Here is a 22045-nt window from a genome sequence, read left to right on the forward strand (position 1 = left end):
TCACCTAATGGAGCCAACCAGCACTCAACGGAGACCAACCGGCACCCAAAGGAGCCAACTGGCACCCGGTGGAGCCAACCGGCACCCAACAGAGCCAACCACCAGCACCAAGACAAACCCAACCTAAATGTCCCCACCATGACCAACTTTCAGCCACTACATCCCCACCGTGGCCAGAACCAATCTTCACCCACGACATCCACACCAAGACCTACCCAGCTCTGATATCCCCATGTAGACCACCCAACCTTGACATCTCCACCATGACCGAGACCAACCCAGCCTCAATCCCCCCACCACTAACAGACAGGCCAACCCATTCCTGATGTCCCACCTACCATGACCAAGACTCAACCCAACCTTGTCATTCTGCACCTTGACCAAGACCAACCCATCTCTTGATATCCCCACCATGACCAAGACTCAACCCAACCTTTTTCATCTGCACCTTGACCAAGACCAACCCATCTTTGATGTCCCCACCATGACCAAGACTCAACCCAACCTTTTCATCTGCACCTTGACCAAGACCAACCCCTCCTTGATGTCCCCCACCATGACCGAGACCAACCCAGCCTCAATTCCCCCACCACAACCAAGGCCAACCCATTCCTGATGTCCCCACCACGACCAAGACTCAACCACCACCTTGTCATCTGCACCTTGACCAAGACCAACCCCTCCTTGATGTCCCCACATGACCAAGGCCAACCCAACCTTGATGTCCCCACCATGAGCAAGACTCAACCCAACCTTGATGTCCCCCTCAGACCAATCCAGTCTCGCCATCCCCACCACAACCATGATCAACTGATCCTTGATGCTCCCCGCCACGATCCCAACCACAGACCCACCTCCCGGAGGCTTATCTTGGCCGGATACACGATGTCGGAGCCCTCCCTTCGGAAGTACCCCATGAGGTTTGTCCTTGAGGACGAAGACAACGTCGGCGGGGATGTTGGTGGGGGTCTGGGTCTCCCTCTTTGGGGAAGGTGATTTTGGTGCCTTCCTTCCAGCCCCCGCTTCACTTCGATGGTGAGGATCTTGTCCTCGTTCCTCACCGTCTTCCCGTCTGGATTGAGGCGCTTGTGGGAGATCTTCATCTTCTTGGTGCAGCCGCTGTAGATCTCCTCAAGGGAGACCTTGAGGTCGTAGAGGACAGGGGGGTCCTGGCGGCCGGGCGCCGGCCTGGCAGGCGCGCGGGGGAAGCCCACATGGAAGGTGGTGAAGGGCTCCTCGTCATCATCGTCGCCGTTGCGCTGCACGAAGAAGGTGTCGAAGGGGTTGCGGCCGTCGAAGACTCGGCGAACATGGCGTGGGGGTCCCCCCGGAAGGTGTACGTGAAGGTGGGGCCGTGGGGACCCCCCCGGGCCCGAGCTGGGGGTGCCCCCTTTCAGACCTGGAACAGGGGGAGGGTGAAGGGTTGGGAAGGGGTGGGAGGGATGGGGAAAGGGGATGGGGGGAAAGATGGGAAAGATGGGAGGAACGGGATGGGGGGAAAGGGGATTGGGGATGGAAGGGAAAGGGGAGAAGGGAAGGGGATGGAGGCAGTAGAGGGATGGAGATGGAGAGATGGGAAGGAGATGGAGGGGAAGGAATAGAAGGATAGGATGGAAGGGGATGGAGTGAAGAGAAGGAAATGCAGGTTAGTGAAAGGAACCCTGTCAAATGCCGGCGTGGGGCAGGGGTGTGGGGCTGGGTACGGAGCTGGCTGTAGGGCAGGCTATGGGGCAGGGCATGGGGCTGGGGCTGGGTGTGGGGCAGAGCGTGGGGCGGCGGCGCTGAGGGAACCGGTTCTACTCGGTGCAGACGCTGCTAGACGGCCCCAACAGGCCCCAACAGGCCCGGCCGGCTCCAGCACGCCCCAGGCTCCTGCCCCACTGCTGCCTGCTCCACGGCCTGGCACCCAGCCCCACTGCCAGCCCCATAGCCTGCTCCACTGCTGCCTGCCCTACTGCTGCCTGCTCCATGGCCCGGCACCCAGCCCACTGCTGGCCCCATAGCCTACCCCACTGTCAGGCCCATGGCCGATCCACTGCCAGCCCCATAGCTGACCCACTGACGGCCTCATGGCCTGCGCCATGGGCCTGCACCACTGCCACCATGCTGCCTGCCCCATTGGCTGCCAGCCCCATAGCCTGCCCCACTGTCAGGCCCAGGCCTGCTCCACTGACAGCCCCATGGCCAACCCACTGATGGCCTCATGGCCTGCCCCACTGCCAGCTCCACTAACAGCCCCATGGCAGACCCACTGCCAGCCTCATGGCCTGCCCCACTGCCAGCCATAGCCTGCCCCATGTCAGGCCTAGGCCTGCCCCACTGACAGCCCTCATGGCCTGCCCCATGGCCCTGCACCACTGCTCCACTGCCTGCCTCACTGTCCGCCAGTCCCATAGCCTGCCCCCAGTGCCAGCCCCATAGACTGCCCCACTGACACCCTCAGGCCTGCCCCACTGACAGCCCTACTGACAGCCCATAGCCTGCCCCACTGTCAGGGCCAGGCCTGCCCCACTGCCAGCCCCCATAGCCGACCCACTGAAGGCCTCAAGCCTGCCATGCGCCTGCTCCACTGCCAGCCCCACTGACAGCCTCATGGCCTGCCCCATGGCCCTGCACCACTGCTCCACTGCCTGCCTCACTGTCCGCCAGTCCATAGCCTGCCCAGTGCCAGCCCCATAGACGGCCCCACTGACAGCCCATAGCTTGCCCCACTGTCCGGGCCAGGCCTACCCACCACTGCCAGCCCCATGGGCCTTGCCCACTGCCACCCTCACGCCCTGCCCCACTGCCAGCCCCACTGCCAGCCCCATAGCTCGCCCGCCGGCGCCGCCGCTCACCCTCTCCTCCGTACTTGTCGAAGATCTCCCGTTTCTTGGGGTCGCTGAGCACGTCGTAGGCCTCGGCCACCTCCTTGAAGCGCTCCTCGGCGCCGGGCTCCTTGTTCTTGTCCGGGTGGAAGCGCAGCGCCTGCCGCCGGTACGCGCGGCGCACGTCCTCAGGCCCGAGGCGCCGCGGGACAGCCCTCAGCGTGCGGTAATAGTCCTTGCCCATGTCCCGGCCACCGATCCCGGTCCGGCCCCGGCCCCGATCCCGGTCCCGGCCCCGATCCCGATCCCGATCCCGATCCCGGTCCCGGTCCCGGTCCCGGTCCCGATCCCGATCCCGATTCCCGATCCCGATCCCGGCCCCGGACCCGGCCCAGATCCCGATCCCGGCCTCACTGAGGCGCAGGCCGGAACCTTCCAGAGCCCGCCGAGCGCCTGGCCACGCCCCCCCCGCGCTTCTGCCAATGGAGAGCGCCCCGCCGCCGCCCCTCCGCACGACTGCCAGTAGGAGAAAGCAGCGTCAGGGAGGGAGGCGGGCGATGGAGCGGGTGTGGGCGGGGCGTGGGGGGAGAAGGAGGGAGGAGGTTGCCAAGGGAAACGTGACAAGCCGCCATTGGTACCCACCCCCCAACCCCCCCCCCCCCCCCCCCCCCCCCCCCCAGACCGTCACCATAGCAACGCTTCATCATCAGCAGCCATGACAGCACCGTCACCCATAGGCAACTACACCCGCAGTGACAGCCCAGTCCTGCCACCCATAGTGACAGCCTGTCACCCACAGACACCATCATCATCACCCATAGTGACCTCCAGCTACTCATAGTGACAACCTGCCACCCACACACACCATCATCATCACCCATAGTGACACCCTGTCACCCACAGACAGCCATCATCACCACCCATAGCGACACCCTGCACCCATAGTGACACCCTGCCACCCACAGACAACATCATCATCACCCATAGTGACACCTGCCACCTATAGTGACAGCCTGTCACCCACAGACACCATCATCACCACCCATAGCGACACCCTGCCACCCATAAGTGACACCCTGCCACCCACAGACAACATCATCATCACCCATAGTGACACCTGCCACCTATAGTGACAGCCTGTCACCCACAGACACCAGTCATCACCACCCATAGCGACACCCTGCCACCCATAGTGACAGCCTGTCACCCACAGACACCATCATCACCACCCATAGCGACACCCTGCCACCCATAGTGACACCCTGTCACCCACAGACACCATCATCACCACCCATAGCGACACCCTGCCACCCATAGTGACACCCTGTCACCCACAGACACCATCATCATCACCCATTCTGACAACCTGCCACCTATAGTGACAGCCTGTCACCCACAGCCACCATCATCATCACCCATAGTGACACCCTGCCACCCATAGTGACACCCTGTCACCCACAGACACCATCATCATCACCCATAGTGACCCCCAGCCACTCATAGTGACAACCTGCCACCCACACACACCATCATCATCACCCATAGTGACACCCTGTCACCCACAGACACCATCATCACCACCCATAGCGTCACCCTGCCACACATAGTGACACCCTGTCACCCACAGACACCATCATCATCACCCATAGTGACACCTGCCACCTATAGTGACAGCCTGTCACCCATAGCCACCATCATCATCACCCAGAGTGACACCCTGCCACCCACAGTGACAGCCTGTCACCCATAGTGACACCATCGTCATCACCCATAGTGACACCCTGCCACCCATAGTGACACCCTACCACCCACACACACCATCATCATCACCCATAGTGACACCCTGTCACCCACAGACACCATCATTATCACCCATAGTGACACCCTGCCACCCATAGTGACAGCCTGTCACCATAGTGACACCATCGTCATCACCCATAGTGACACCCTGCCACCCATAGTGACACCCTGTCACCCACAGACACCATCATCATCACTCACTGTGACACCTGCCACCCATACTGACACCCTGTCACCCATAGTAACACCCTGTCACCCACAGACAAGACATCATCATCACCCATACTGACACCCTGCCACCCATAGTGACACCCAGTCACCCACAGACACCATCATCACCCACTGTGACACCTTGCCACTTATAGTGACACCCTGTCACCCACAGACACCATCATCATCACCCACTGTGACACCCTGCCACCCATACTGACACCCTGTCAACCACACACACACCATCATCATGACCCACTGTGACACCCTGCCACCCATAGACACCTACACCCACAGTGACAGCCCAATCCTGTCACCCACTGTGACACCCTGCCACCCATAGCCACCATCATTATCACTCATTGTGACACCCTGTCACCCATAGCCACCATTACCATCAATCATTGTGACACCCTGTCACCCGTAGCCACCGATTCTCCTCGCCCGTTGTGACACTGTCACCCATAGTAACACCCTGTCACCCACAGACAACATCATCATCACCCATACTGACACCCTGCCACCCATAGTGACACCCTGTCACCCACAGACACCATCATCATCACCCATAGTGACACCCTGTCACACATAGTGACACCCTGTCACCCACAGACACCATCATCATCACCCACTGTGACACCCTGCCACCCATAGTGACAGCCTGTCACCCACAGACACCATCATCATCACCCATAGTGACACCCTGCCACCCATAGTGACACCCTGTCACCCACAGACACCCCCATCATCACCCATTCTGACAACCTGCCACCCATAGTGACACCCTGCCACCCACAGACATCATCATCATCACCCATAGTGACAGCCTGTCACCCACAGACACCATCATCATCACCCATAGTGACACCCTGCCACCCATAGTGACACCCTGTCACCCACAGACACCCCCATCATCACCCATTCTGACAACCTGCCACCCATAGTGACACCCTGCCACCCACAGACATCATCATCATCACCCATAGTGACAGCCTGTCACCCACAGACACCATCATCATCACCCATAGTGACACCCTGTCACCCATAGTGACAGCCTGTCACCCACAGACACCATCATCATCACCCATAGTGACACCCTGCCACCTATAGTGACACCCTGCCACCCACACACACCATCATCATCACCCATAGTGACACCCTGTCACCCACAGACACCATCATCATCACCCATAGTGACACCCTGTCACCCACAGACACTATCATCATCACCCATAGTGACACCCTCCTCATCATCACCCATAGTGACACCCTGTCACCCACAGACGCCATCATCATCACCCACTGTGACACCCTGCCACCCATAGTGACACCCTCCTCATCATCACCCATTGTGACACCCTGTCACCCACAGACACCTACACCCGCAGTGATAGCCTGACCCTGTCACCTACAGTTGCCATCATGCACATTGCCAACATGGGGACATAGAGACACTGGGACATTGGGACATGGGACATCGGGGACATGGGGATATGGGGATAAGGGGACATGGGGATATGGGGACACAGGGATATGGGGATAAGGGGACATGGGGATATGGGGACACAGGGATATGGGGATAGAGGGTTATGGGGATATGGGGACACAGGGATATGGGGATAAGGGGACATGGGGATATGAGGATACAGGGATACGGGGATAGAGGGTTATGGGGATATGGGGACACAGGGATATGGGGATAAGGGGACATGGGGATATGGGGACACAGGGATATGGGGATAGAGGGTTATGGGGATATGGGGACACAGGGATATGGGGATAAGGGGACATGGGGATATGGGGATACAGGGATACGGGGATAGAGGGTTATGGGGATATGGGGACACAGGGATATGGGGATAAGGGGACATGGGGACACAGGGATATGGGGATAAGGGGACATGGGGATATGGGGACACAGGGATATGGGGATAAGAGGACATGGGGACACAGGGATATGGGGATAAGGGGACATGGGGATATGGGGACACAGGGATATGGGGATAAGGGGACATGGGGATATGGGGACACAGGGATATGGGGATAAGGGGACATGGGGATATGGGGACACAGGGATATGGGGATAAGGGGACATGGGGATATGGGGACACAGGGATATGGGGATAAGGGGACATGGGGATATGGGGACACAGGAATATGGGGATAAGGGGACATGGGGATACAGGGATACGGGGATAGAGGGTTATGGGTATATGGGATATGGAGATAGAGTGTTGTGGGGACACAGGGATTACGGGAATACGGGAACCTGGGGCTATGGGGCCATGGGACACGGGGACAGCACAGGGGTCCCCGAGGCCCCGCCCACCCAGGGCCCCGCCTCCCTCCCGTCCCGCCACCCTATTGGCTGTCTCCTCCGTCACTCCACCCCCGCCTCCTCCTCCCATTGGCCGAGGCGCGGTCAGGAGTTCCCGTTGCCCCGGTAACCGAGACGGGAGGGGGGGGCAGAGCGCAGGGGGCGGGACCGCCGCGAGGGGAGGGGGAGGGAGGGAGCCATAGCTCTCGCTCTAATTGGCTGCTCCCTCCCAGCCCCGCGGCAGCGATTGGCGGAGGCGTGAACAGGAGGGTGACGTCAGCAGGGGGCGCCGGGCGGGAGCAGCCATGAAGCACTACGAGGTGAGCGGCTGCACCGGGGACCCGGGCCCGGCTTCTTCAACCCCGCCTCGGGCTCCAGCCCCAGCCCGGCCCCGGCCCCGGCCCCGGTTCCCGGTTCCTGCCCCGGCCCCGGTTCCTGCCCCGGTTCCCGGCTCCCGGCTCCGGTTCCGGCCCTGCGGACCGGGAGGCGCCGCTGCGGTGCCGCGCATGCGCCGGGCACGATGGGCAGCGGCGCTGACAGACCGGGGTGGGGGGGGAAAAGGCGCGTGTGCGCATGCGCCCTGCGGCGGTTGGGTGGGTGTCACCCCTGTATGCACGTTCTATATGGTGTGTGCACAGGGTAGTGTGTGCCTGTGCACATATAGCACATGTACAGTACGTATGGTGTGCATACGTATAGAGTATGTCTATACATGTGGTGTATACGACACGTATACAGTATATGTAGTATATAGAGAGTGTATATATGGTGTATAATGTATATATACAGTGTATATATGGCATATGTTTAGTATGTATGTTATATGTAGTGTTTATACATATATATATCATATACACAGGGTCTATATGGAATATATATAGCATATATAGCATGTATATAGTGTATATATGACACACACATGTATATATACTATATAGTATATATAATATATGTAGTCTATACAATATATGTAGTATATACAGTACGTATATATGGTATATATCATATATATAGGGTGTATATGCCATACATATAGTATATATGGTACATATTCACAGTATATATGGCATATGTACAGTGTATATATGGTACATAGGTAGCATATACAGTGTAAGTAGACAGTATGTATACTATAAGTACAGTGTATATATGGTACATATATAGCATATACAGTATAAGTACACAGTATGTATACTATATGTACAGTGTATATATAGTATATATAGCGTATACCCATACGGCACTCACAGCATACACAGTCCCTATATATAGCTGTCTCTAGAGTGGAGTCCCAGGGGTGCCAGGCCCCATTTGGGTGTCACAGGGTGACCGCCCCGTCCCTATATGGCGGTCCCAGACCCCGTTTGGGTGTCCCTAAGGGTGCTGGACCCCCTTTGGGTGTCCCAAGGGGACAGCCCCCATCCCCATAGCCCCATCCCATGGGTGCCAGCCCCTATTTGGGTGTCCCCAAGGCTGCCAGCCCGTATTTGGGTGCCACCCCATAACACAACCCCACCCCCCCCAGCACACCCCATGGGTGCCACCACCCTCAGGGTACCTTGGGGGTCCCATTGATGGGTGGGGGGTCCCTCCTTACCTTCTGTCCCCTGTGTCCCCTTCAGCACCGCCTCCCTTTGCCCCTCATGGCCACCTCCAGGTCCACCTTTGGGGCCACCATGGCCAAGAGCCACCCCATGACGTGATGGCGATGGGATGGGTGCCATTGGGTGGTGATGCTGGGGGGGGGGGGGGGTGCCTTTATATTTAGCAGCACCCTAAGGCCCGATCAGGTTTCGGGCCGTGCCCAAGGGCCATGGAGGGGGCCCCGGTGGCTCTGTCCCCATTGCTGGAGCTGTGGCACCGGGCCCCCCCCCCGAAGAAGCTCAAAAAAGCCGCTCTCTTCTTCGAGGTGGAGATCCTGGATGCGCGCAGCCGCCAGAAGCTCTGCTTCCTCGATAAGGTACCCATGGACCGCCCCCCCCCCACCCCACAATGGGCTGACCCACCCCCAACTGCCCACAATGGGGTGACCCATTATGATGATGATGATGGGGGGGGGACACAACACCCATCCCCTTTCCTTGTCCCCCCTGCCATCATAGGTAGAGCCTCAGGCCACCATCGCTGACATCAAGAACCTCTTCACCAAGGCCCGTAGGTGGCGGCTGGGGGCACCCATACAGGGGCATTGGGGGCATCCATAAGGGGGACATTGGGGGCAACCATAAGGGGACATTGGGGGCACCCATAGGGGTGACACTGGGGGCACACATAGCGGGGGCAATGGGGCACCCATAAGGGAGCATTGGGGGCACCCATAGGGGGGACATTGGGGACACCCATAGGGGGGACAGTGGGGGTACCCATAGGGGGGGCAATGGGGCACCCATAAGGGAGCATTGGTGGCACCCATAGGGGGGACATTGGGGGCACCCATAGGGGCGACAGTGGGGGCACACATAGGGGGGGCAATGGGGCACCCATAAGGGAGCATTGGGGGCACCCATAGGGGGGACATTGGGGGCACCCATAGGGGCGACAGTGGGGGCACCCATAGGGGGGGCAATGGGGCACCCATAAGGGAGCATTGGTGGCACCCATAGGGGGGACATTGGGGGCACCCATAGGGGGGGCAATGGGGCACCCATAAGGGAGCATTGGTGGCACCCATAGAGGGGACATTGGGGGCACCTGTAGGGCAACACTGGGGGCACCCACACCCCGCCCCTTGGGTGCCATCGTTGTCCCCAAGGGGCCACCAGCGCGGTGTCCCTTGTGCCCTGCAGATCCCCAGTGGTACCCAGCCAGGCAGTCGCTGCGGCTGGATCCCAGTGAGTGGTATCCGGGGGATAATGGGGGCTTATGGGGTGTCTGTGGGGGTCTATGGAGGGTTTATGGGGGTCTATGGGGGGTTTATGGGGGTCTGTGGGGGGTTTATGGGAGTCTATGGGGTCTATGGGGTGTCTACTGGGGCGTCTGTGGGGGTTTATGGGGGGCTATGGGGGGTTTATGGGTATCTGGGGGGGTCTATTGGGGGTCTGTGGGGGGCTATGGGGGGTTTATGGGGTCTACGGGGGTTTATGGGGGTCTATGGGTGGTCTATAGGGAGTCAGTGGGGTCTAGGGGGGTCTGTGGGGGGTCTATGGGGGTCTATTGGGTCTGTGAGGGTCTATAGGGTCTATGGGGTGTCTATGGTGTGTCTATGGGGGTCTGTGGGGTCTCTGGTCACCAGGCTGTCCCTGCAGAGGGCCGGTCGCTGAAGGATGAGGATGTGCTCCAGAGCCTGCCCGTGGGCACCACGGCCACCTTCTACTTCCGAGACCTCGGGGCGCAGATCAGCTGGGTGACGGTGAGGAGATGGGGGTCAGGGCTCCATCCCCAGCTCCTGGCACAGCTCCTTCATCCATCATCCAACAGCCATCATCCATCATCATCCATCCTCATCCATCCATCCATCCATCATCATCCATCCTCATCCATCATCCATCATCATCCATCCTCATCTATCCATCCATCCACCATCATCCATCCTCATCCATCCATCCATCCATCATCATCCATCCTCATCCATCCATCCATCCACCATCATCCATCCTCATCCATCATCCGTCATCCATCCTCATCCATCCTCATCCATCCATCCATCATCATCCATCCATCATGCATCCTCATCCATCCATCATCCATCCTCATCCATCCATCATCCATCACCCATCATCCATCCTCCCATCATCCATCCATCATCCCATCCACCCATCCGTATCATTATACCTCCATGTCCATGTCACATACCCCATATCCCATCTCCCACATCCCTATTCCAGGTGTTCCTGACGGAATATGCAGGGCCGTTACTCATTTACCTGCTCTTCTACTTCCGGGTCCCCTTCCTGTATGGGCCCCGCTACGACTTCACTGCCAGCAGGCACCGAGTTGTCCAGTGAGTGCCGGCAATAGGGGGCAATGGGGGACAATGGGGGGCAATGGAGCAATGGGGGGCAATGGGGAGGTCTTGAAGGGTATTGGGGAGGGGGGACTCAACACCTCAGTTGGATGCAGCTGGATCTGGGGAAGAGGGGAGGGCAGAGCTGTCCCCTATAGCCCCTATATCCTCCCATGTCCCCTGTGTCCCCCCTGTCCCCTATAGCCCCTATATCCTCTATGTCCCCTATAACCCCTATATCCTCTATATTCCCTATATCCTCTATGTCCCCTATGTCCCCAATATCCCCTGTATCCCCTATATCCCCCATGCCCCCCCATGTCCCCCCCAGCCTGGCCTGTGCCTGTCACTCCTTCCACTACATCAAGCGCCTGTTGGAGACCCTCTTCATCCACCGCTTCTCTCATGGGACCATGCCCCTGCGCAACATCTTCAAGGTGACGCCCGGGCCCTCCCCCCGTGCACCCCCCCCACTCCCAGTGTCCCTTTGATGGGTGCTGCCATGGGGGTGTCACCCGGTGTCACCCATGGGTGCTCTGTGTGTGTGTCATCCCCTCCCTAGAACTGCACCTACTACTGGGGCTTTGCTGCCTGGATGGCCTATTACATCAACCACCCGCTGTATACCCCTCCTGGTGAGTGCTGTCACCCCCTGTCACCCACTGTCACCCCCCGTCACGCACCACATCACCCATGCACTGCATAGACCTGCTGTGTCACCATCACTGTCACCCATCCCTGTCACCCATCAGATAACACCCCCATGAGTGTCACTGTCACCCCCTGTCACCCAGCACATCACCCATGCACTGTATAGACCTGCTGTGTGACCATCACTGTCACTGTCACCCATCCCTGTCACCCATCAAATCAACACCCCCATGAGTGTCACTGTCACCCCCATCACCCACTGTCACCCATCAATCACATGCTGTATAGACCTGCTATGTGACCGTCACTGTCACTGTCACCCATTCCTGTCACCCATCAAATCAACACCCCCATGAGTGTCACTGTCACCCCCATCACCCACTGTCACCCATCAATCACACGCTGTATAGACCTGCTGTGTCACCATCACTGTCACCCATCCCTGTCACCCATCAGATAACACCCCATGAGTGTCACTGTCACCCCCTGTCACCCAGCACATCACCCATGCGCTGTATAGACCTGCTGTGTCACCATCACTGTCACTGTCACCCATCCCTGTCACCCGTCCCTGTCACCCATCAGATCACACCCCCATCAGTGTCACCGTCACCATCACCCACTGTCACCCCCCGTCACCATCACCCACTGTCACCCCCCGTCACCTAGCACATCACCCATGCACTGTATAGACCTGCTGTGTCACCATCACTGTCACCCATCCCTGTCACCCATCAGGTAACACCCCATGAGTGTCACTGTCACCCCCTGTCACCCAGCACATCACCCACGCACCGTATAGACCTGCTGTGTCACCATCACTGTCGCTGTCACCCATCCCTGTCACCCATCAGATCACACCCCCATGAGTATCCCCATCCCTGTCCCTGTCCCCTCACATCCTATGGGGACGCTGCAGGGGGTAGGGGGTCCTTGTCCCTGACCCCCCCCCCCTCCTTGTGTCCCCTCAGCCTATGGGGATGATCAGGTGAAGCTGGCACTGGCCATGTTCCTGGTAGGTGCTATGGGTGCTGTGGGGTGCTGGGGGGCCTATGGAGGGCTATGGGTGCATTGAGGGCTATGGGGTGTATTGGGGTGCTATGGGGTGCTGGAGAAGCCATTTGGTGCTATAGGGTGCTATGGGGTGCTGGGAGGGCTATGGAGGACTATGGGCTGTATTGGGGGCTATGGGGTGCGCTGGGGGCTATGGGGTGTATTGGAGTGCTATTGAGTGCTGGAGAAGCCATGGGGTGCTATGGGGTTCAGTGGGGGGGGGGCTATGGAGGGCTACGGGTTATGGGAGTGGCTATGGGGTGTATTGGGGTACTATGGGGTGCTGGGGGTTCTGGGGGGTGCCTTGGGAGCTATGTGGGCTATGGGGGCCTGTGGGGTGCTGGGGGGGCTATGGGGTGTTCAGGGGGCGGCATTGGGTGCTAGAGAGTACTCGGGGGTTATGGGGTGTTGGTTTGGGCTATGGAGTGTATTGGGGTGCTATGGGGTGCATAGGGGGTGTATGGGGTGCTATGGAGTGCATGGGGATCTATGGGGTGTATTGGGGTGCTATGGGGTACCTGGGGTGCTATGGGGAACATGGGGGTCTATGGGGTACATGGGGTCTATGGGGTGTATTGGGGGTCTATGGGGTGCTATAGGGGTGCATGGAATTATATGGGGTGCATGGGGGTCTATGGGGTGCACAATGCCCCCCCCTTGATATCTCCCCCCCCAGTTTTGCCAGCTCGGGAACTTCTCCATCCACGTGGCCCTGAGGAACCTGCGCCCCGCAGGTGAGGACACGAACACGAATGTGGTCACGTGTGTGCTGGGACACGTGTGTGCTGGAACATGTGTGCTGGGGCACATGTGTGCTGGTTCATGTGTGTGCTGGAACACATGTGTGCTGGGTCACATGTGTGCTGGAAGGTGTGCTGGGGCACATGTGTGCTGGTTCATGTGTGTGCTGGGACACGTGTGTGCTGGAACGTGTGTGCTGGGGCACGTGTGTGCTGGGTCACGTGTGTGCTGGTTCACATGTGTGCTGGAACATGTGTGCTGGGTCACGTGTGTGCTGGGTCATGTGTGTGCTGGGACACGTGTGTGCTGGTTCACGTGCCTGCGGGGACACGTGTGTGCTGGGTCACATGTGTGCTGGGTCACGTGTATGCTGGGGCACGTGCATGCTGGTTCACGTGTGTGCTGGAACACGTGTGTGCTGGGGCACATGCGTGCTGGGTCACGTGTATGTGGGGACACGTGTGTGCTGGTTCACGTGCGTGCTGGAACACGTGTGTGCTGGGTCACGTGTGTGCTGGGTCACGTGTGTGCTGGGACACGTGCGTGCTGGTTCACGTGTGTGCTGGTTCATGTGTGTGCTGGTTCATGTGTGTGCTGGGACATGTGTGTGCTGGGTCACATGTGTGCTGGGACACGTGCGTGCTGGGGCACGTGTGTGCTGGGACACGTGTGTGCTGGTTCATGTGTGTGCTGGGTAATGTGTGTGTGGGGTCACAGGGGACACACATGGGGGTGTTACACACAGGGGGTCACACACACGTCAGGATGTCCCATGACACACACGTCACACGTTACATAAATGTTACCTGCTACATACATTTTACATACATGTTACATACCTGTCCTGTGTACATATGTGACATACACGTTACATGTTACACACATTACCTACATGTTATGTGTTACACGTTACATGCATGTTACATACATGTTATGTGTTACAAACATGTCACACACGTTACATACATGTTATGTGTTACGTGTTACGCACTTGTTACATACATGTTATGTGCTACATACATGCTATACACGTGTTGCATGCATGTTACATACATGTTACGTGTTATATACGTGTTACACGCATGTCCCATACATGTTACACTCATGTCCCATACATGTCCCATACAGGCTCTAAGACGCGAAAGATCCCATACCCCACCCGCAACCCCTTCACATGGCTCTTCCTGCTCGTCTCCTGCCCCAACTACACCTACGAGGTGGCACTGGGGCCATGGGGGGCAATGGGGGGGGCACTGGGGTGGGTATTGGGGGCAGTGAGGGGGACTATGGGGGGTATTGGGGGACAATGGGGGGTATTGGAGAGCAATGGGGGGGAATGGGGAGGGCGATGGTGGGGGCAATGAGGGTATTGGGGTGTATTGGGGGCACTGGGGGGCACTATGAGGGGTACTGGAGGTCAGTGGGGGGCAATGAGGGCATTGGGGTGTATTGGGGTCACTGGGCACCATTGGGGAGCACTAATGGGTGCTCTCCCCAACCCCGCACCCCCCCATCGGTGCTGCCCCCCCCCCCAGGTCGGCTCCTGGATTGGCTTCACCATCATGACCCAGTGCCTGCCTGGTGAGGGGGGTGCACAGCCATGGCGGGGGGGGGGGGGGAATGTGATGGGGGGGGCATTTGGAGGGGGGGTGTCATTGTGATGGGGGTACCCAATGGGAGGTGTCACCTGCGGGGGGGCTCCTGATGGAGGGGGGGAACCCTGGAGTCTCCCCATGTCCCCCCATGTCCCTTGTCCCACCCTGGGCTCAGGGTCCCCATAGCCCCCATAGCCCTTGCCCCATTGCCCACAATGCCCCCATTGTCCCCATTGCCCCCATTGTCCCCATTGCCCCCAATGCCCCCATTGTCCCCGTTGCCCTCAATGCCCCCATTGCCCCCAATGTCCCCAATGTCCCCATTGTCCCCATTGCCCCCACTGCCCCCAATGCCCCCATTGCCCCCATTTCCCCCATTGCCCCCACTGCCCTCAATGTCCCCATTGCTCCCATTGCCCCCATTGTCCCCACTGCCCCTATTGCCCCCACTGCCCCCATTGCTCCCACTGCCCCCATTGTCCCCAATGTCCTCATTGCCCCCATTGTCCCCACTGCCCCCAATGTCCCCATTGCCCCCAATGTCCCCATTGCCCCCATTGCTCCCACTGCCCCCATTACCACCATGTCCCCATGTCCCTGCAGTGGCTCTCTTCTCGCTGGTGGGCTTTGTGCAGATGGCCATCTGGGCGCAGGGCAAGCACCGCAGTTACCTGCGCGAGTTCCGCGAGTACCCGGCCCTGCGCTCGCCCATTGTCCCCTTCCTGCTCTGAGCCCCCCCCCCCGGGGGGGGGAGCAGCACCCGGGGGGCACCCAATGGGGCACCTCAATGGGAAAACTCAGTGGGACACCCAATGGGATAGCCCAATGGGCCACCTCAATGGGACACCCAATGGGACACCTCAATGGGATAGATACCCCAATGAGACAACAAATCAGATACCCCAATGGGATAACCAATGAGACACCCCAATTAGACACCCAATGGGATACCCAATGGGACACCCCAATTAGACACCCAATGGGACACCCCAATGGGACACCCAATGGGATACCCGATGAGACACCCCAATTAGACACCCAATGGGATACCCAATGGGACACCCCAATGGGACACCCAATGGGATACCCCCATGTGACACCCAAAGGAACACCCAAACGTGTCCATGCACTGAGCCTTGGGGACAGTGACAGGGAGCCCACCCTGGCCCTGTCACCCCTTGCACTGGGCCCTAGGGACACCCAGGTCATGCCCTGAGTGCTGGTAACACAGGGACAAGAGTCCCTTGTCCTCCCCATAGAGGACACATGGACACAGCCCCATAGGGGCATCCCCACTGGGGTGTCCCCATTGTCACCACTGGGGCATCCCCATTGGGATGTCCCCATGGTCACCACTGGGGTATCCCCGCAGGGGCCCGATTGTCACCACTGGGGTGTCCCCATTGGGGTATCCCCATTTGAGTGTCCTCATTGGGTGTCCCCATTGGGGTGTCCCCATTGAGATGTCCCCATTTGAGTGTCCCCATTGGGGTGTCCCCATTTGAGTGTCCCCATTGGGTGTCCCCATTGGGGTGTCCCCGTTTGAGTGTCCCCATTGGATGTCCCCATTGGGGTGTCCCCATTGGGTGTCCCCACTGTGCCCGTGGGGCCATCACCAACACGGGGCTCCCTCATTGTCCCCTGTCCCTGGCAATAAAACACACGAGGAGAGCTCCGGGTGTTTATTGAGGCCTCGCGCCTGCAGTCACACCTGTGTCACGTGGGTGTCACGTGGGTGTCACGTGGGTCCTCATCACGCGTGTTCTGCCGCCGCCTCCTCCCGCAGCTGCCGCCGCTTCTGGCGCTGGAGCAGCCGCCGCTCGCGCTCGAACTCCTTCATGCGCATCACATAGCTGGGAACACGGGAGTGACGCGGGAGTGACGCGGGAGTGACACGGGAATGACATGGGAATGACACAGGAATTACATGGGAGTGACATGGGAGTGACATAGGAATTACATGGGAGTGACACAGGAATTACATGGGAGTTACATGGGAGTGACACAGGAATTACATGGGAGTTACATGGGAGTGACATAGGAATTACATGGGAGTGACATGGGAATGACACGGGAATGACACAGGAATTACATGGGAGTGACATGGGAGTGACATAGGAATTACATGGGAGTTACATGGGAGTGACATAGGAATTACATGGGAGTTATATGGGCATTACATGGGAGTGACATGGGAGCGACGCGGGGTTTATCCCACACCCCCTACCCCATTCCCTTCCCCATCGCCGTACTCGCGGTGCTGGCAGGCCTCCCAGTGGTGCTGCAGGTCCCGGCACCGCCAGGGCTCTGGGAAGGCGTCGCGCTTGCAGCGCAGCAGCTTCACCAAGTGATGGGCACAGAAATCGCGCTGCTCCAGGGGCAGCCGGGCCGCGGCCAGGACCTCCGGGGAGGCCACCATGGCTGTGGGGGGCACGGGGTTAGTGGGGGGCAAGGGGGACACGGGGGGCAATGGGGACATGGGGGGCACGGGGTTAGTGGGGGGCAATGGGGACATGGGGGGCAATGGGGACATGAGGGGCAAGGGGGACATGGGGGGCACGGGGTTAGTGGGGGGCAATGGGGACATGGGGGGCACGGGGTTAGTGGGGGGCAATGGGGACATGGGGGGCAATGGGGACACGGGGGGCAATGGGGACACAGGGCAATGGGGACACGGGGGGCAATGGGGACACGGGGGGCAATGGGGACATGGGGGGCAATGGGGACACAGGGGGCAATGGGGACACAGGGGGCAATGGGGACATGGGGGTCACGGGGTTAGTGGGGGGCAATGGGGACATGGGAGGCAATGGGGACACAGGGGGCAATGGGGACATGGGGGGCACAGGGTTAGTGGGGGGCAATGGGGACATGGGGGGCACGGGGTTAGTGGGGGGCAATGGGGACACGGGGGGCAATGGGGACATGGGGGGCAATGGGGATGTGGGGAGCAATGGGGACACAGGGGGCAATGGGGACACAGGGGGCAATGGGGACATGGGGGTCACGGGGTTAGTGGGGGGCAATGGGGACATGGGAGGCAATGGGGACACAGGGGGCAATGGGGACATGGGGGGCACAGGGTTAGTGGGGGGCAATGGGGACATGGGGGGCACGGGGCTAGTGGGGGGCAATGGGGACATGGGGGGCACGGGGCTAGTGGGGGGCAATGGGGACATAGGGGGGTCTCTGTACCCACATGGACATGGGGACATGGGGCGGGGGGGGTGACGTGGAGGTGGCACATGTGATGTGCTCCTGGTGGCCCATAGCACCCACAGCACCCATGGCTCCCATAGAGCACACACAGCACCCACAGACACCCCATAGCACCCACAGCACCCAAAGACACCCCATAGCACCCATAGCCACCCTATAGCACCCATGACACCCACAGACACCCCATAGCCCCCATAGCCACCCTATAGCACCCATAGCACCCACAGACACCCCATAGCCCCCATAGCCACCCTATAGCACCCATAGCACCCACAGACACCCTATAGCACCCACAGCCACCCTATAGCCCCCATAGCCACCCTATAGCACCCATAGTACCGACAGACACCCCATAGCACCCACACCCCATAGCCCCCCTATAACACCCATAGCACCCACAGACACCCCATAGCCCCATAGCCACCCTATAGCACCCATAGCACCCACAGCCACCCCATAGCACCCACAGCCACCCTATAGCACCCATAGCACCCACAGACACCACATAGCACCCACACCCCATAGCCCCCATAGCCACCCTATAGCACCCATAGCACCCAGACACCCCATAGCCCCCATAGTCACCCTATAGCACCCATAGCACCCACAGACACCCCATAGCACCCACAGACACCCTATAGCACCCATAGCACCCACAGACACCCCATAGCCCCCATAGCCACCCTATAGCACCCATAGCATCCACAGACACCCCATAGCACCCACAGCCACCCTATAGCACCCATAGCACCCACAGACACCCCATAGCACCCACACCCTATAGCCCCCATAGCCACCCTATAGCACCCATGGCACCCACAGACACCCCAGAGCCCCCATAGCCACCCTATAGCATCCATAGCACCCACAGACACCCCATAGCACCCACACCCCATAGCCCCCATAGCCACCCTATAGCACCCATAGCACCCACAGACACCCCATAGCACCCACACCCCATAGCCCCCATAGCCACCCTATAGCCCCCACAGACACCCCATAGTGCATGCCCAGGTCACCCGGGGGTCACCCCAAGGTCACGTGGGGCACTGACTGCGCGGGCGGCGCTGCGGCATCCCCAGCTCGGCGGGGAACGTGGGCACCCGCAGCGGGTCCGGCTCCGTGTCCGCGCCGCCCAGGTAGCGCCGCGCCAGGTGGGCGCCCATCGGGCCGGAGCGACGGGGACGGCGACGGGGAACGGGAACGGGAACGGGACCGGGCCGGGAACGGGCTGGGAAACGGGAAACGGAAACGGCGACGGGAGCCGGAACGGGAAACGGCGCGACCGGAAGCGGCGCCCGCCCGGACCCTGATAAGGGGGGGGACCCGTGCGAAACAGGAAGTGGCGCAGCAGAACCGGCCTGAACGGACCGCTCCTCGGGGGCGGGGCTAGGAGGAAGGGGCGGGGTTAACAGGGAGAAGCCATGTAAGGGACGGGGGCGTGGCTACAGTTAAGGGGCGGGGTTAACAGGAAGAAGCCATGTAAGGGATGGGGGCGTGGCTACCCTGAAGAGAAAGGGCTGCGTGAAAGAGCTATATAAGGGATGGGGGCGTGGCTACAGTTAAGGGGCGGGCTTAACAGGAACGAGCCATGTAAGAGATGGGGGCGTGGCTACACTTAAGGGGCGGGGTTAACAGGAAGGAGCCATACAAGGAATGGGGCGTGGGTACAGTTAAGGGGCGGGGTTAACATGAAGGACCCACGTAAGGGATGGGGGCGTGGCTACCCGTAAGAGAAAGGGCTGCATGAGAGCACCCTATAAGGGATGGGGCGTGGCTACAGTTAAGGGGCGGGGTTAACAGGGAGGAGCCATGTAAGGGATGGGGGCGTGAATACAGTTAAGGAGGCGGTGACAGGAAAGAGCCATATTAGGGGTGGGGGCGTGGCTACAGTTAAGGGGCGGGGCTAAAGGAAACGGGCTTAACATGGGCAAGCCACATAAGGGAAGGGGGCACGGCTACAGGAAAGCGGCGGGGCTAAAGGAAACAGGGTTAACAGGAATGAGCCATATAACGGAAGGGGGCGTGGCAACAGTTAAGGGGCGTGGCCACGTGTCCCCATTGACCCCGCTGTGGGTGCCCTGGTATGCGGACAGACCCCATCTGGTTCAGTTACAGCACCTACAGTGACTGATCGAGAGCGATTGGGAGTGATCAGGAACGATCAGGAACGATCACATTACCCATAATCATAGACTCATGGAACAGTTCGGGTTGGAAAGCTCCTCAAGATCATCCAGTTCCAGCCCCCCTGATATGGGCACGGACACCTCTCACTAAGCCATCCCACCCAAGGCTCTGTCCAACCTGGCCTTGAACACCGCCAGGGATGGAGCACTCACAACCTCCCTGGGCAACCGATTCCAGTTTCTCAGCACCCTAACAGGAAAGAATTTCCTCCTTAGATCAAATCTAAACTTCCCCTGTTTCAGTTTGAACCCGTTACCCCTTGTCCTGTCACTGCAGTCCCTAATGAAGAGTCCCTCCCCAGCATCCCTATAGGCCCCCTTCAGACACTGGAAGCTGCTCTGAGGTCTCCATGAAGCCTTCTTTTCTCCAGGCTGAACAGCCCCAACATTCTCAGCCTGCCTCTATACAGGAGGTGCTCCAGTCCCCTGATCATCCTTGTGGCCTCCTCTGGACTTGTTCCAGCAGTTCCATGTCCTTTTTATGTTGAGGACAGCAGAACTGCACACAATGCTCCAGGTGAGGTCTCAGGAGAGCAGAGTAGAGGGGCAGGATCACCTCCTTCGCCCTGCTGGTCACGCTCCTGTTGATGCAGCCCAGGATGCGGTTGGTTTCTGGGCTGCGAGCGCACACTGCAGCCGCCTCATGTTCATTTTCTCATTGACCAGCACCCCAAAGTCCTTCTCCTCAGGCCTGCTCTGAATCTCTTCTCTGCCCAACCTGTAGTTGTGCCTGGGATTGCTCCCACCCAAGTGCAGGACCTTGCACTTGTCGTGGTTGAACTTCATAAGGTTGGCATCAGCCCAGCTCACAAGCGTGTCCAGGTCCCTCTGGATGGCATCCCTTCCCTCCAGCATATCAACCGGACCACACAGCTTGGTGTCATTGGCAAACTTGCTGAGGGCGCACTCAATCCCACTGTCCATGTTCAGGAACGAAGATGTTGAACAAGACCGGTCCCAACAACCAGCCCTGAGGGACACCACTCCTTACCGGTCTCCAGCTGGACATGGAGCCATTGACCACAACTCTTCGCATGTGGCTTTTCAGCCAGCTCTTTATCCACCGAGTGGTCCACCTATCAAATTGGTGTGTCTTCAATTTAGAGAGAAGGATGTCGTGTGGGACGGGGTCGAACGCTTTGCACAAGTCCAGGTACACGACATCAACTGCTCTACCCTTGTCCATCACTTCTGTGGCCCCATCATAGAAGGCCACCAAAATGGTCAGGCAGGATTTCTCCCCAGAGAAGCCGTGCTGGCTGTCACCAAGCACCTTGTTGTTTCCCATGTGCCTTAGCATGCCTTCCAGGAGAGTCTGCTCCAAGATGTTGCCAGGCACAGAGGTGAGACTGACTGCTCTGTAATTCCCCGCGTCCTCCATTTTCCCCTTCTTGAAAATGGGGGTTCTATTTCCCTTTTTCCAGTCTTCGGGAACTTCACCTGACTGCCATGATCTTTCAAATATGATGGCCAGTGGCTTAGCAACTTCGTTCGCCATCTCCTTCAGGACCCTCGGCTGG

At 59.0% G+C, this 22045-nt stretch overlaps 2 protein-coding genes and 1 pseudogene across 4 annotated transcripts; 1 reads left to right on the plus strand and 2 right to left on the minus strand.

Moving 5' to 3' along the window:
- Positions 1 to 854: 854 nt before the first annotated feature.
- On the minus strand, positions 855 to 3051 carry LOC136007032 (dnaJ homolog subfamily B member 1-like; annotated as a pseudogene).
- A 4339-nt stretch (positions 3052 to 7390) lies between these two features.
- On the plus strand, positions 7391 to 16788 carry TECR (trans-2,3-enoyl-CoA reductase). Of its 2 annotated transcripts, XM_065664968.1 has the most exons (13): positions 7391 to 7454; positions 9044 to 9094; positions 9237 to 9288; positions 9921 to 9965; positions 10380 to 10483; positions 10959 to 11074; positions 11409 to 11514; positions 11640 to 11712; positions 12700 to 12743; positions 13458 to 13515; positions 14651 to 14739; positions 15058 to 15103; positions 15721 to 16788. In XM_065664968.1, exons 1-13 carry the CDS (start codon positions 7440 to 7442, stop codon positions 15846 to 15848), a joined length of 927 nt encoding a protein of 308 aa, XP_065521040.1. In that variant the 5' UTR covers positions 7391 to 7439; the 3' UTR covers positions 15849 to 16788. The 2 variants fall into 2 exon arrangements, with proteins under 2 accessions (XP_065521040.1, XP_065521042.1); XM_065664970.1 differs by lacking the exon at positions 9921 to 9965.
- NDUFB7 (NADH:ubiquinone oxidoreductase subunit B7) lies at positions 16785 to 19676 on the minus strand. 2 transcript variants are annotated; one of them, XM_065664972.1, is made up of 3 exons: positions 19391 to 19676; positions 17370 to 17538; positions 16785 to 16970 (listed from the first exon to the last, which is right to left on the minus strand). In XM_065664972.1, the coding sequence occupies exons 1-3, from the start codon at positions 19500 to 19502 to the stop codon at positions 16871 to 16873; spliced, it is 381 nt and encodes a 126-aa protein (XP_065521044.1). In that variant the 5' UTR covers positions 19503 to 19676; the 3' UTR covers positions 16785 to 16870. The 2 variants fall into 2 exon arrangements, with proteins under 2 accessions (XP_065521044.1, XP_065521043.1); XM_065664971.1 differs by lacking the exon at positions 19391 to 19676 and adding an exon at positions 18317 to 18522.
- Positions 19677 to 22045: the final 2369 nt, after the last annotated feature.

Source organism: Lathamus discolor, unplaced genomic scaffold (assembly GCF_037157495.1).
Source record: "Lathamus discolor isolate bLatDis1 unplaced genomic scaffold, bLatDis1.hap1 Scaffold_87, whole genome shotgun sequence".
NCBI lineage: Eukaryota > Metazoa > Chordata > Aves > Psittaciformes > Psittacidae > Lathamus > Lathamus discolor.

Coding starts and splice junctions, on each gene's coding strand:
- TECR (XM_065664968.1), top strand. Junction 9,289..9,920: donor GAACCTCTTCACCAAGGCCC/GTAGGTGGCGGC, acceptor TGTGCCCTGCAG/ATCCCCAGTGGTACCCAGCC. Junction 11,713..12,699: donor CCCGCTGTATACCCCTCCTG/GTGAGTGCTGTC, acceptor GTGTCCCCTCAG/CCTATGGGGATGATCAGGTG.
- NDUFB7 (XM_065664971.1), bottom strand. CDS start 18,503: ATGGGTGCTATAGGGTGGCTATGGGTGCTATGGGGTGTCTTTGGGTGC. Junction 17,539..18,316: donor CCCCATGTCCCCATGTCCAT/GTGGGTACAGAG, acceptor TGCCCCCCACAG/CCATGGTGGCCTCCCCGGAG. Junction 16,971..17,369: donor GAGGCCTGCCAGCACCGCGA/GTACGGCGATGG, acceptor CCGTGTTCCCAG/CTATGTGATGCGCATGAAGG.